General features: G+C 44.6%; 1 protein-coding gene across 8 annotated transcripts in view; it reads right to left on the reverse strand.

The window, feature by feature from the left end:
• The window catches only part of TENM2 (teneurin transmembrane protein 2), an 867288-nt gene that overhangs the window by 229657 nt on the left and 621749 nt on the right, over window positions 1-15882 (reverse strand). For all 8 annotated transcript variants that reach the window (XM_045577000.1, XM_045576998.1, XM_045576997.1 and 5 more), the window contains one exon: window positions 5535-5773. In XM_045577000.1, coding sequence (XP_045432956.1) covers window positions 5535-5773 — 239 coding nt within the window. The remainder of the gene's footprint in view (window positions 1-5534; window positions 5774-15882) is intronic.

The raw sequence follows: 15882 nt of genomic DNA on the forward strand, positions 1-15882 counted from the left end.
ACAAAGGGGGGAAGAGTTTAGCATTTCTCTGAACAAAGAGCAGGGAGTTTGAATGGGGACCAATTTTCCCCCCAGGCTGGGTCCTCACAAAGACTGCCAGGTAAGTGTGCTGTTCTCATCATTTTCTGTCATTTTCTTTGTTTTCCTCAAACCTGCTCTGTTCAGCGAGATGGGAATACACACAAAATAGCAGCTGAGAACACAGGATTCATCACTCTGAGTCTCAACATATCAATTTTCAAGTGTAGCAACTTTAAACACATTGCAAGCTTTTAGTTTCCATAGAAAATAATCCCTCATTGTTTTTGAAAAAAAACACACACACCTAAAAGCACCCCAAATTACCGCACTTTTAACATCATGACATGTTGATGGCCTGCGTTCTTCCCAGATCAAAGAGAGTGTCAGAAGGCAGTGCTGAGCAGCTGACTTAAAACACAGTATTTCACATTTGGCAGGAATTACCGTAGTGAAAAAAGACAAGGTGACTTTCTACTATATATACGTATTTTAGTTTGGCAGAGATCTGAAGAGCTGAAAACTAATTTAGGATGACACAGATGCGCTTATCATTCTCTCTGCCCCCTACTTCCCCCCTTCTCAACCAGATGGGGAGTTTTGTCAGTTACTCTGTGTATGTTTTTAACTCAGGGGGGATGGGCTGAGGCCCCGGTGTCACGCTGAGCCATTGTGTTGACTCTCATCTTAGAATTTCTAGGATTATCTGGATTTAAACAGCAAAGTCAGATCGTATAGGCCTCTTTCTTCTTGCTGAGGAGAGCTGTGCAAAAACTTGGGTTCCCTGTAAGGAAACTGTTAACCGAGGGCCAGAAAGCAATGACATCATTCAATGACCCAGCACTGTTAACCTGTGGGAAATCCTCAGCGAGAAGGCTGCAGGCCTGAGTGATTTTGAACAGGCAAAGGTTTTGCCCAGGAACCTGTGATTTAACTGCAGATGGATGACAATGAATACAGGGCAACATTGTAAGACAATTCCACTTTATCCACGTTGGAGCACTGTGTCAAGCAGCCTGTTAAGATGGGAACCCTTATCCTATAGAAAAATTTCAACTAAAGGGAAAAGTGGCTTTCTTCTTTGAGTTTGGGGAGTGGGTCAGAAAGGCAGGTGTAATTATTCATTGCAAAACAGGAATGCAATGTCAGAAAATGTCCATCACCTGCTCACCTACAAGCGGACATAGGGTTGGACTTAGCCAGTTTGAAAACATTCATCTTTCCCCTTTGTAAAGGTGAAAATACTCTGAAAAGGCAACCTTAGGAGAACAGTAATATAATCAGCCCAGGGTTGGCACACTGTGGCCTGTAGGCCAAATCCTGTCTGCCACCTGTTTTCTTTGTATGGTTTTAAGAGCCCCTGGGCTAAACAGGTATAGTTTTACACTCAGACTGGTTGAAAACAAGAAAATCCAAAGGATAGTAATTGGTTGACACATGAAAAATACATAACATTTAAATTTAAGTGTTGGTAACTGAAGTCTCTTGGAGCATAACCATGCCCATTTGTTTATGTCTCTGTTTGCTTTTGCTTAACAACAACCAGTTGTGAGAGAGACTGCATGGCCTGCAAACCCGAGAATGCCTACGCCCTCGCTCTTTACAGAGAATTGCTCCTGGGCCCTGGGAACGGGGGTTAGGAGACTGAGGAGGAGGCATAGCTGCTGCCCACTGTGTTAGATGATTCAGGACCATTTAGGTTTGAGGCAGTATTTGGAGAACATGGCCAACTGTCAACTTTAGGAGACAGTACTTAGGGCAAAGATGCTAAATCCAATATCAGGAAACCAAGGGTCTAGTCTTCACCCTGCAGCTAACTAGCTATATGACTTAGATGCTTTGGGCCTCAGCATCAACTCTCGTCAAACGACTGTTGTGCGCCAATTGCAAAAAATATTATTGATTTCAGAGAGGAAGGAAGAGGGAGAAAGAGATAGAAACATCAATGATGAGAGAGAATCATTGATGGGCTGCTTCCTGCATGCCCTCCAATGGGGATTGAGCCTGCAGTCCATGCATGTACCCTGACCAGGAATAGAACTGTGACTTCCTGGTTCATAGGTCGATGTTCAACCACTGGGCCATGCTGGTGGCACCAATTTTATTTTCTGCTAGAGTGTGTGCTGGGGGCTGTGGATATGGTTCAAATTTCATAATTGTATAAACATGTTTTAAATGGAAAAGGTTCTAACTTGTTCTTGTTATGTACACTGTTAGGATAAAAACACAGTCTAGTCAGCATAACACAGGTGAGGAGCTGTATGCTGCTCATACAACTCAGAAACTTTGAGGCCCAGAGGGATTTCAGGTGTTGCTGGCAATGAAAGTCCTTGAGCTGCCCAAGGATGGAGGACAGCTTCTTAAGAGGGAAGCTCCCTTGCATTCCAGTTTCTCCTACACCAGTATTCCTTTGGAACCATGTGGGCCAGGGGACACATGAGACCCTAAATGGTCTCCGAGTGGTACATGCAGCTCCTCAGAGTGATTTATTCCAGGGTATTCTGTTCACTGGGGGAATCAAATGGAGAGTTTAGCATAAAAGATTGCTGACCCCAGCTCTGAGATCAGGAACTGGGGGACAAAGAGAGAGGGGTCCTTCCCTGAGTTGGTAAAGGGCTCACCTTTTCCCATTTCCAGGAGGGCTGACGCTATCCTGCGTCAATATCACCCACATGCTGGATCTATGGGAGAACTTGTCACGGGCCTGAACGAGTCCAGATTACTCATTTCTGGAAAGTCTCCTCGGATGGGTTTGAACATGCAAACAAGATCATTTGACCTACGGTCCCCGCTCCTGGCAGGCCTGTCCATAAACGCCCTTGGCAGGGGCTTCAACGCAGTACCTGTCATGTTCTAGTGGAACACAGAGTCCCACATGGCCCTTGTGCTGCCTCTCCCTCCTTCCCTGATGGCTTGTTTCTAGGTAGGCACCACCCCTCGCTGCTCCCGAAAGCACTTTTCTCTGTGTTTGTAATGCATTGTGTATGCCCCTGAAGCTCTGTAATTAATAATATACTGCTTTTCATCTTCAAAGTCACCCACATTAATTAATCCTCACCATACTTCAGAGTTTCTGCGCATAAATAACCACCCTGTTCCCACGTTTCATTTAGGGAACCAAGACCCACAAGGACAGCAACTTTGTGAAGGCTGAGGAGAAAGGGATCTCTGGGGTCAAGATCAGAGCTCATGGTCTTGACCTCCCACCACGTTTGCAGACCTGCCATCACCCATGGAGAGTAGCCCCCGTGGCTCCACGCTCTCCCCCATTGCTGCTGGGTAAATTGGCTCATTACATCACTCATTTTGAGTCATAAACTATTCTTCAATACTCAAGGGTCAGAGCACAATCTTACCTAAAGCATACATAATAGGAGATGATGGATTATAACCTAATAAACCATCCTCAGATGCTTAGGTCCAGCTTCCAGTAGCCTCAAGACTGAGAATAAATATGTTTCCTAATCCATCATTTACAAGTTACACACCCGATTAAAACATTAAACGCTCACTATATGATGTCCCATTTATGTGATCGCCCTACAGAAAGCTATTATATTTTAACTATCAAGCTCAATAAATCAGGCAGTAGCCATCTATCTTTCTCTTGCCAGTGGAGGAGGAGGTATGCCGAGGACAGTCCTCGCAGTAGCTGGCAGTGCCCACCAGCCCAGAGGAACATCAAGCCTGAGAATTTAACTCATGGACCGACTCTGAAGTTTCTGACACAAAGCCAAATTGTGCAACAACCCAAAGACAACCAAAGGCAATTCAGTTCACTTCCACTGAGTCCCCCTGAACTACTATCTGGGGAAGACCAAAAAACTACCTCTAACAACACAAAAATGAAGTGATTGAGAGTGTAACAGATGCCCTTCCCTCTCCTTCAAGTCAACCCATTGCTCCATCCTTCAAGAGGTAAGTGAGAAGCAGACAGGACTTGAACCTCTGCCCATAGAGAGATGGGTTTAGAGCACAAAGGTGTTTGCAAAGCCCAGGACACACCCACTGCCTTTCCCTGGGATGTCAGTGTTCTCACTTTTGGAGGGACTGCTGAGAGGTGCGCCCAGTAAGGAATTCGAAACTTATGTTTTCATATTAAGATGAGCACAGGGATATGATGGGAGAGAGTGAAAACTTCACCTCAGTTTTGGGCTAGTAATGGTCGACCATGGTCAGGGTCTAAGATCTCCGGGGGCACACAGTCACCCTCCCTTGCCATCAGGCAAGCTTGGGTAGAATGGTATTGGAACTCCAGCCCAGCCCTTCTCTGGCAGGTACCATACTGGTTGCCTGAGGATGAAGGAGGTGTGTGAGTCCCATTTCCCAGAGCAGTAGTTGGCAAATTCATTAGTCAACAGAGCCAAATATCAACAGTACAATGATTGAAATTTCTTTTGAGAGCAGAAAACAGAATTATGAGCATGGGCCACGAAGTTTCAATTGCACTGTATATGTGGGCCCGCATGTGGTATTTTGTGGAAGAGCCACACTCAAGGGGATAAAGAGCTGTATGTGGCTCTCGAGCCGCAGTTTGCCAACCACTGCCCCAGAGAGAAGGGGCAAAGCCAGCATGTGCAGGGCTGTCTTTCCCATCTTCTGTGGGAGGGGTTTCTACAATACATAAATGTTGGGAGCTGTTTGGGAATTGGCCTCCTTTTTCTGTTTTCTAGGTTTGTTTCGCATCATGGCACAAATTGGGGAGGCCTGATCACCATTGCCCTGAAACCAAGCCAGAACCACCACGTGTTTCAAATAAACTTTAACAAATGTCCCTGCGGCCTCTGCCCGGGCCAAGAGATCTGCCATTGGCAGGCTCAGTTGACAGAGCGGCAGCAGGGGCTCTCTGTTAGGGCCAGGAGCTACGAGTGGCTTTGTGTCCAGCTCAGGATGCTCGCATGCATGTGGCACCCTGCCCCTAAGCTCTTGGCACTCACTGCTTCCCATAGTTACACAGGCTGCACCCCAGGGATGCAAACCAACATCCTTGAATGGGAAAAAAAAAGATGCCGCAGCCACTTTGCCAATCTGTTACCCTAAGTCATATTCCGAGTTCCCAGAAGCACAGCTGGCATGGGAGGGGGACCTGATTCGGATTCAGTAGCAAGTGGTATTTATTCCCAGAGATGCTGATCACTATTCTTCTTCTCTTTGATATTTGGCTGTAGTTAACCAATGCTCATGAATTTCAGAGCACACACCTGGGTTAAAATCCAGTGATGGAGGTGACCAGAAGGCTACTTTGGGAGTGAGGGATGGGTTTGCAGGAACAATTCTCAGCTGATCTCCAGGAAAAAATACAGCAAGGATGCTTAATTTCACATATGAGAAATGTCGTTTAGAATCATGGAGAAACCCGTCAGATTAAAAATTTCAGGAGGCGAAAATTCATTCCTGTCTGTCACTCACTTTTATCTCTTTCAATAGCCAACAAGCACATTGTACAGACAACAGAGGGCCTGGTTCCTTCCCCTGCTGTCCCCCTCCCCACAACAGTCAGCTGGCTCCCCACTCACCGATGAAATAGGCCAACAGAATGGCCAGGAGGAGGGCGGCAGCGATGGCGGACAGGGCAGCACATTTCCAGCTGCAGTACTTGGAGGGCTTCTTCAGCTTGAAGGCTTTCCTGGAGAAGGTGTTTCGGGGCAGCAGGCGGGGTGGTGGAGTATAAACAGTTCCTGAGGTCAAAGGGTACCCCGGAGAAGAGCTGCTGAACAGGGGTGTGCTTCCAGAGGAGGTCTTAAAGAGAAAGTGCCTGCCAGGAGAAGGGAGAGAGTCAGGATCTGCACAGTGACCTGGGAGAGGCAGCCACTGCTCTCTTGCACTTTGCTTTATAGATGCTAGGACAGTCCTGGCTAGAGATCCTGCCTGCCCATCAGAAATAAAGGCACAAAATGCTACCCTTGATTCTGACTCACATGAATTCTGCAAACTCACATCATTACAGATTCTCCCATATGCATCTAGATTTAACCTTCCACAAAGATGCTGCAACATAGTCAAAGCAAATACGAAAACTGAGTTACTGAGAGAGATTACAAATGGTGGCAGAGTAAGTGGATGCTACATAGATATGCTCCCAGGGCAAAACTGGAATTATAACTAAAATATTTAAAGAAAATCCTGAATAATCAATGGAAGACTAGCTGGAGAGAACTGTGATAACTGAGGATAGAAAGTGGAGACCATATACTGGAAGGAAGGGTGAAGGTATGAAAGAGCTGAATGGGCATCTACCGTATTTTCCTGCGTATAAGATGACCCCCTAATTTTACAGTTAAAACATAGGTTTAGGCCTATATTCGCTGTATAAGACTACCTCCCACTTCAAAGAAAAGACTTATTTTGCCGTCAAGATCTGCAGGTAATTTTTGTGCAATTTTGGTCTTTGCCCTCGATTTTCGGTTGACTTTTTTTCGTTTCAAAAGTCGTCTTATATGCCAGAAAATACGGTGTAGACAGCAGTGGAAGTTATGGAGAGATATTTCAGCTGTTGGGGGTTGCCTATGAGAGCTTTGAGGTCTAATCCCAAGTGGGGCCCCAGCAGAGAGCACCAGAATTGAGAAAGTTGCCCATATAACATCTGACTAGAAAATCAGGCATACTCTTAAAGGGCCAACACACAAAATTCCATATGCAGTCACTTGTGCTCCAGCAGAGGGAGGGCAGAGTAGATTGGAGCTGTGTCAGCAAAAGCCATGGTTGGGACTTCTGAGGTTAGAGCTCAGAATACAGACATCCTGGTTTCCTGTGCTGTCATTCCCTCACACTTGGGAGTTCATCTTGCTAACACAGACTTTTGCTATCCAGGCAGTTTTGCCTGAGGGGCGGGGGAGGAGACAGTTGACCCATCCTATTGGAAAATACCTTGCCTCATAGTGTGGGATGCTGAAGCCTATTAAGAAGTTGAGAATAACAATTAGCCTCCAGGCAGAAGCAATTGCCTACTCAAGACAGACTCAGTCTGCAGGCAGAGGCAGTCTTTGGAGGCTTTAAGTCTTTGCTTGGTCTAATTAGTCAGAAACAGCATTTGACACTGTATTGCACTAGAGATTGAGAGGTATAGCAGATCTACCTAATACACAGACACAAAGTCAAACAGGCAGCCAAAATGAGGAGACAAAAAAGCAATCCCCAAATGAAAGAACAAGAGAATTCTACAGAAGAAGAGATAAATGAAATGGAGATAAATTTATCTAATATAGAGTTGAGAATAAGGATGGTAAAGATGCTCAACAGCATGAGAAAAAATACAATAACTATGAAAATGGAAATAAAGAATGACATAGCACAAATAAAGAACACATAGGAAAGGATGCACATCAGATTAGGGGAAGCTGAGGATAAAATCAGTGAATTAGAAGACAGGGAACCACAAAGAAAAAAACAATTGAAAAACAGGAGTACAGCCTAAGGGAGCTGTGGGACAACATGAAACACAACAATATTCACATAGCTGGTGTGCCGGAAGAGGCAGAAAGGAAGAAAGAATGTGTTTAAAGAAATAATGGCAGAAAACTTCGATAACTCGGTGGAGGAAAAAGTCATACAAGTTCAGGAGGCACAGAGAATCCAAGCAAGAAGAACTTCATCAGGCCTATACCCAGGCAATCATAATTAAAATGCCAAAAATTAAAGACAAAAAGAGAATTTTCAAAGCAACAAGAGAAAAGCAAACTATTACCTATAAAGGAGCTCTAATTGAGCTACTACACCACACTGCCTCTGCCCACTGGGGCTAGCAAGCTTGCCCAGTGGGATTCTGAGGCAACGTCCCTGTCATTACACACATTTGTATTTTGGCTGCTTCCAGACAAAACCTTGAAAGTATTTAAATCTTTGACGAAGATAAAACAGGCCTGATATGATTAATAATTATGTCAGAAAATGAGCATCACATTGGTGGATTATTTAACATAGCTTACATTAAAATAAACAACCAACTCATATTTAAACGTTATTTTTACTGTAAGTATGTTTGATGACTCGAAGGAAGCTGAGAGATTTGGGTTGTGAGGGGGCAATTTTAAGGCTCATGGGATCATGGTCATTTTATACATAAGGCCCTGTATTCCTTGTCTAGTAGCTCCAGGTTACAGAAGGTCATTTAGCAGAGGAGGCAGTAGGCACAGTGTGCAAAGGCAGAATTTTGGAGCAAGATACACCTGATTTAGAGTACCGGACAAGGAAAATGGGGAGGAGCCTTCAACCGAGGTACATGCCCTTGACCGGAATCAAATCCCGGACCTTTTGGTCTGCAGGCTGATGCTTTATGCACTGAGCCAAACTGGCTAGGGCATAATCTTAATAATTAATGTATTATCCAAGTCAAACTGTGAAATCCTTGACACTTGATACTCCAGCTATCACTCTTGGGATGTCCAGAACTTAAACCCCAGTGCTCAACATCAGCCATATTTGTTGACAGAATCAGTAAATTAGAAACAGGAATATTTCAGCAACATGCGAGAAATCACAAGATGAAGATTAGGACATTTAAATTGGTGTCATTTGTTATTTTAATGCAGCTATTTATAGGAGCAGAAGGAAATAGCCATTATGCCTATGGTAGAGGATTGCATCACGAGATCCTAAAATTGGCCCCTTGCAATCCAGTCTATTTTCCATACTTGTTTCTGCCACAGCACAGTTACACCCTGGTGTTACAAATCATTAGAAGCTTAAATTCAGCAAACAAACAAACAAACAAACAAACAAAGGTTCTAACAGAACAATCTTCAGATTGTGTCCCCTAAATACCTGCTTTAGGGCGACTTGAATGCTCTGTTAGGAGAATACAAATTCCTGGCTCCGACCAGACCCACCCTGGGGGTCAGGGAGTGCTCCCTAGATGATTCGAATGTATGTTCAAGTTCAAGAAACTACCCTAACCATTTTTTGCAGCTTTTACACATATCTAACTTACAGACAACACACTGGATGGTGCGTGGATATATTTTTTTAAATGCAAGTTTTGAGCGCTGATGTTTTTAGGGCTGAAGTGTCATGAAGTCGCCAACTTCCTTTCAAAGGATTCAGCAGAAAGATCTTTATCTCTTTCTTTTTAAAAAAAAATATATTTTATTGATTTTTACAGAGAGGAAGCGAGAGGGAGAGAGAGTTAGAAACGTCGATGAGAGAGAAACATCGACCAGCTGCCTCCTGCACAACCCCTACCGGGGATGTGCCCGCAACCAATGTACATCCCCCTGACCGGAATCGAACCTGGGACCTTTCAGTCCACAGACTGATGCTCTACCACTGAACCAAACCAATTTCGGCAATCTTTATCTCTTTCTATGCACAGACAGATGAGGCAAATGGGGCAAAAATGATAGCAATTGTTGAAACGAGGTGGCGATTCTTCGGTCATGCTATTCTTCCAACTTTTCTGGATGTTGGAAAATTTCCATAATTCCAGGTTGAAAAAATGGCAAGTTCTGACTTGTCTTCACATGCTGCAGAAAAAGCAATAAATAAAATGAAGCCAGACCCGCAGGTAACAGTCTGGCCAGATGGCCACTGGAAGGACCAAGAAGGCTGGGAGGACTTGGGATTGTTCGGCTCGGAAATGAAGTATCATTCGTGATGCCCCAACGGAACTTCTCCCCAGCGGTTGGTCATGGAAAGAGCTCACTCAGCGCGGGACTCCAGGCGTCAGTAAAAATATGTAGCTTCCAAATGCACTTGACATTTTTCAAGCACAACTCAATTGCTCTCAGAATTGGCCACTTATGTCTCGGGAAGGAAAGGCAAATGAGGGGCCCCCAAAGTGCTGTCCTTGGAGTTTGCTAACACTCAGAGGGATGGAGAGAACCAGTCCTGAATGGCTTAGGAAAAACACCAGAAGAGCTGGCACAACCCTTCCCCTGCCACGAGGGCTAGCGGGCTTCAGACCTAGCACACAACGTCCCTCCAGGCCCAGGGCAGGCACACTGCACGGCCATGAGATTGAGTAGTCAGACTAAGGAAGGATGGCCCTCCAGGTCTCCAGCTCGGTGCCCGGATCCCAGGGATTGCTTAAGAATACAGCCATCATCTCACCCCCTGAAGTTGCTAGTCTTATGGAGAAATGTCCTTCCTTTTCTCAGGTGCAAACAAAAGCATTTAATAAGGACCGAGAGAGCTGGCAGCCGTTCTCTTGGGCATTTTCTGAGACGGCAAAAATGTGTAGTTGAGGCAGACTCTTGACAAAGCAGGCTTTGGCTCTAGGTTGGCCTTGAAAATGAAGACATGCGTGTTCTCTGATGAAACAACCATGGGAGATTCTCCAAAAAGCCCAACAAACAAGAAACTCATGCACAGCATCCATTCAAGGGAGGCCCCATCCATTCAAGATGATGTGAGTTTTATTTGATCCTTGGGAGACAGAAGGAGCTTGGCTACCCTTTAGGGGAAGCTTTGAGAAGAGGTGGCTGGTAAGATGACTTAAGGCCCCAATAAGAGACTCCCATCCCTCTTCTCAGCATCAATCACAGGGAAACACACATGTTAACCACATGCAGCCAATCCCTCACTGCCCAGTGCCATTTCCCAGCGGCAACTATGGGTTCCTAGGAGGCTGGCTGCCGACTGGCTCCAGGCTTGGCTTCACTCCCAAAGGGAAGTCCTAGCAAACCTTCGGAACAGAAACCTGCTACGTAACCAATGGCATTGCCTCAGCCCCGATGGTCAAGTTTCTGTTTTGTCTCCCTTCCTCTCTCTCAACCTGCACCCCACCACCTCCCCCCAGCTCAGCACTCAGCTAAGCAGAGACGCCCATGACTGACAGTGCAGATGAGCTCTCTTTGGCCCCTGAAGTCAGTTTCCGCCAACATCCTCCCTGAAACCGAACAGAAGTCCTGAATGGTTTCCATGTAGCACCACGTGCAGAAAAGCAGCTCCAGTATCAGGAAAACGGTATTCACTGTTGCTCTCCCAAGAAAACTGAACTCCCAGTAAATGAACTCCCAGGTATGTGGAGCAGCAAATGAAAATATTGATACACAGTCCATTAATCCCTAGAAGAGTTTTTGAAAAAAATCCTCACCCAAGAATATATTTTTATTGATGTTTTAGAGAAAGAGGAAGGGCGAGAGAGAAAGGGAGTGAGAAAAGTATCGATTGGTTGTCTCCCACATGTGACTGGAAATTGCACCAGCAATCGTTTGGTGCATGGTATGACACTCCTAACAACTGACCACCCAGCCAGGAACCTGAACAATTTTTAAAAATAGGTTTTTATTGATTTTTAGAGAGAGGAAGGGAAAAGGAGAGAGAGATAGAAACATCAACGATAAGAGATAAACACTGACCGGCTGCCTCCTGCCTGCCCCTCACTGGGGAGTAAGCTTGTAACCTGGGTATGTGCCCTGGCTGGGAATCCAACCAGTGACCTCTTGAAAGGTTTGACACTCAACCACTGAACCACAACCAGCTGGGCCCTAACAGATGTTAAATCATAAATGCCATTGCTGACATTTGATAAAACAAACAAGCCATCTAGAGAAGGGATAGAGGCAGGAATGTGGCAGGGGGTGGGGTGGGGGGAGGGCATGGGACCGGTGAGGGAGACCAGGTGTGCAGTCAAGAACATGAGATTTCATCACATTTTACTGGTGCTGGCCGTGTTCTTTGAAGCATCAGGTTTATTGTCTCTAAAGGAGTAAGTTTACTACAGAGGCAGCCTATAAAGGGTACTGTGGCATGTCAAGTTACTGTAATTAGGTTTTCAGGAGTCATAATAAAACATTTAGCTGGAAAGAGGTTAAATAACCAGCTCACTTTCTGGAATCGTTATTATACTCTCCCGTATGAGAAGGAATGGTGCTGAAAGAAGAGAAACTCAACGGGTGGGACCCTGGGAGAGGGAGGGAGGGAGGAAGGGAGAGAAAGAGGGAGGAAAGAGAGAGAGAAAGAGAGAGAGAGAGAGAGAGAGAGAGAGAGAGAGAGAGAGAGAGAGAGAGAGAGAGAGAGAGAAAGAAGCTTACAGGATGAGATGGAAAAAGCACAAGAGACGATGAGAAAGCTGACCTTGGATTCTGTACTGCTCAGCCACTTCTTGACTAGCAAAACTAAGTAATCTTTAAAGGGTTCTGCCCTTATTTTCCTTTTTGCAAATATAAAATGTACACATTATTTAAAAACAACAACAGCCACGTACATAAATTTAAAAAATATCAACAGACAGCAAAAGGCTCCTATGCGCTTGAGGGACTGGTAAACATTTGATAGAGTCAGACTTTCCCCCACCTATAAACATCCCTGCATTCTTTTTCTTATTACTTATTTGTATGAAACCAGGTACTCAGCCTACAGATTTCTGGACTTAGACGACCAGGATTTGGTTCCTATACTCATAGCTGTGTGACACTGGGCAAGTGGCTTAACCTCTCTGGGTCCCAGTGGCCTCACCTGTATCGCGAGAGGATACTAGTACCTATTTCCTGGGCTTGTTGGGGGCAGTGGTGAGTTTATTTACATGACATGCTTCACATGCATCTCAACGTCCAGGGAACGGCCAGTGAGTGTAGCTATTAATCTGCTGTAGGGCAGGAACCATGTATATCCCGCTCTTTATTAGATCCCCTTGACCTTGCACACTTCAGCTCCTTGTGGGATGAATGAGTTGTTCTAATTAGTCCAGCGACTAGAGCATCGTGGCCCCCTCCCCTCCCCTCAAACATCGTTTTATTAGGAAGGGGAGGCATGGAGGCTATCACTAATGTGCTTGCTCTCTTCTCCCAGTTGGGAATTTCTGCTTGAGTTGAGAAATGAACTGTTGCTTTTAAAATTAAACTTTAAAAATGTTTTTTTTTTTTTAAATTGCCACTTCCCAAGTTTGAAAAAGCCAATAACCCAATTAGTATAATTAAAAGCCCATTTCACATCATGATTCCCCAAGCTTCCTCAAACTAATTTTGATTGAGGGGAAAATAGGCTTCAAGGTTTCTGATCCCTGAACCTTTCCGATCACGGGGGACACTGCCGCATTTGCATATGTCGAGAACAACAGGAAAAGCCTCTGTGCTGCCCTCTTCAAAATGTGCAGGCAGACCCAAAATGCCCACAGCTGGAATAATTAGCCACTCAATTTATTGCCTTCCGTTTTTCTAAATAGAAGCTTCAGCTCTTGATATTTAAATAGTGTCACACTGTGATGTGACATAGCATTTTTCATGGTAAAACTTATTCTCCCTCCACTCGCCCCCCCAAGAAATGATATACCGCTGAGTGCAACAGGCAAAGTCGGTAAGGTCACTAAAGAAAGCTGGTGTGAGCAAATCCATTTCACTCTTTGGGATAAAATGAGGAGTTTTTTTTTTTTTTTTTTTTTTTTTTTTTTTTTACCCTCTGGTGTTGTTAACTTGACTTTTTTCAAGCTAATTGGTTAGAGTCGTGATGTAATAAAGAAAAAAAAAAAGAAATTGCAAAGACTTCGGACTTTGACTTCACACTTGACCTTGACTTCACCGTATACTATAACGTGGGATTGTAGAGACAGACATCTCAAATAGACTTGCACAGGTGTTCACCGGCAGCCAGAGCGAGATGAAGAAAGAATGCACGCCATCAGATACAATCAACGAGCTGATGATTTCTCCCCTCGCGTTTACTGCCTGTATCATTCTGAGAGTCAAAGAGCTGTTGAGCTGAAGGAACCTTAGGGTCTGTCCCTTTATCATACTCTGCTTCATGCCATTATATCTGTCCTGTGTGTTTGCCTTGTCTCCGCATATTACAAACTTCTCAAAGGCAGGTCCTAGATCTTTTGCTTCCTAGTATTTTTCTCTGTTCTTAGTAGGTGTTCACAAATGTCTGCTGAAGGAACCCACACAGGATGGTATAGACAGCACTGTGGAGGGTGGGGCGTGGATGGAGAGATTGAGCAAATAAGAAAAAAAATGGAGAGAACTCCATTGATGGACATGGACAACAGTGTGGTGACTATGGGGAGGAGGTGGGAGTGGAGAGCATAGAGGGGATAAATGGTGATGGGAAAAAAAATAAGATAAATTAGAATAATGATAATAAAAAAGAGCCCGGCTGGTGTGGCTCAGTGTTTGAGCATCAGCCTATGAACCAGGAGGTCACTGTTCAATTGCTGGTCAGGGCACATGCCTAGATTGTGGGTTCGATTTCCAGTGTGGGGAGTGCCAGAGGCAGCCAATCACTGATTCTCATCATTGATGTTTCTCTCTCTCTGCCTCTCTCTTCTTCTCTGAAAACAATAAAAATATGGCTTTTTTTATTTTTATTATTATTTGTATTTTGTTTTTAAAGAAAAACAGGCAGGCTTTGGAGTGAGGCACATCTGGATTCAAATCTCAACTCCACCGGAATTGTGCGATGCTGGGAAAGATAATTTCCCTAAGCCTCGGATGCCTTCTCTAAAAAATGGAAAATAGCAATATCTACATCACAGAACTGTTGGAAGGGCTGAAAGAAATCTTGAAAATAGTCTGTGAGCACAGAAGCTGGCCCACAGGAGGTGTTTAATACATATCTGTAGCATGTTCCCCCCCTCCCCCCATGTGCGTGGAAAGAACACAACATTTTAAATATGAATTTATGAGCCAACCACTAGTTACAGAGAGTGTGGGTACAGTGATGACTACATCTTTATCTTCATCTGGAAATTATGACTGAAAAAAACATACCAAATAAATAAAACTCAAGTCCAGGCAAACCAACAAATATTGTACATCAAATAATTACAAATTGCAGGAAGTGTCATGAAGGAAACCAGGAACTAGGACAGCAAAACTAGGGGACTATCTTAGTGTGGTCACTCCTCTCTGAGGAGATGATAAAAGAAATGGGGTGGTCTGAGGATAAGAAGAAACTAATCATGCAAGGAGTCCTGAAAAGAACATGGTAGGCAATGAAAACAGCATGTGCCAAGACTCTGAGGTGGAGGAGATCTCATTCTTGAGGAGGTGAAAGACCAGTATTGCTGGAGCACAGTGATGCAGGGAGTGAGTGGTAGGAAGAAGAGGTAGGCATGATGGGTAGTAACTACATTACACACACATGTGAGGGATGGAATCTGGATTTTAGTCCACATGCAAGGGTTTTAAACTATGCCTTCTCCCTGCACAAAGGAAGCAGATTTAGAGGCATTCAATCTTCAAAATGATTATGGCAGAACAGACGCAAGGAGAATTCAGTCCATTTCTCTGAAAAGGCCTGGCTGTCTTCTTTGCCCTCTGCCTAGAGGGTTTTAGTTTTTACCCAGAATATTCTAGCCACTCCTCAATATAGCACCTATTAGTCTATTTTCGTTTCAATATCATTAGACATTTCAAGTTTAACATGACCAAATACAACTCTTGATTTTTTACTCTATAGTATAGAGTCTATACTATCCTTCTCTACCAGATTTCACTCATGTTGGTGAAAGAAGTCATCCTGCTCTGGCTAGTGTGGCTCAGTTGGTTGGGCATCATCCCATGTTCCACAAGGTTGCCCATTCGATTTCCAGTCAAGCCACATGCCCAGGTTGTGGGCTCAATCCATGGTGGGGGATATACAAGGAGGCAGTTGATGGTTTCCTCTCACATCGATGTTTCTCTCGCTCTCTCTTCCTCTCCCTTCCTTTCTCTGTCTCTAAAGAACAACAACAACAAAACATGGCTCCTCCTCCTCAGGTCTTTCAAGTCTCCCCTTCAAGCTCACTTTCTCAGAAAGGCGTCCTTGTTTAGCCCTTCCAACCCCATCATGTTACCTGCCTTGCTGTCGGCACAGGTGGGGTGCGGTGCTGAGATTAAGACCCTGACCACTCATTCATTCAACACGAACCCCGGGGAGTAGCTGGCTCACTTGTTTTCTTGTTTTTGTTGGCCTGGATTGAGTCCTCCTCACTGCTGTATCCCTGTCCCTGAA

Source organism: Pipistrellus kuhlii, unplaced genomic scaffold (genome assembly GCF_014108245.1).
Source record: "Pipistrellus kuhlii isolate mPipKuh1 unplaced genomic scaffold, mPipKuh1.p scaffold_m20_p_8, whole genome shotgun sequence".
NCBI classification, from domain to species: Eukaryota; Metazoa; Chordata; class Mammalia; order Chiroptera; family Vespertilionidae; genus Pipistrellus; species Pipistrellus kuhlii.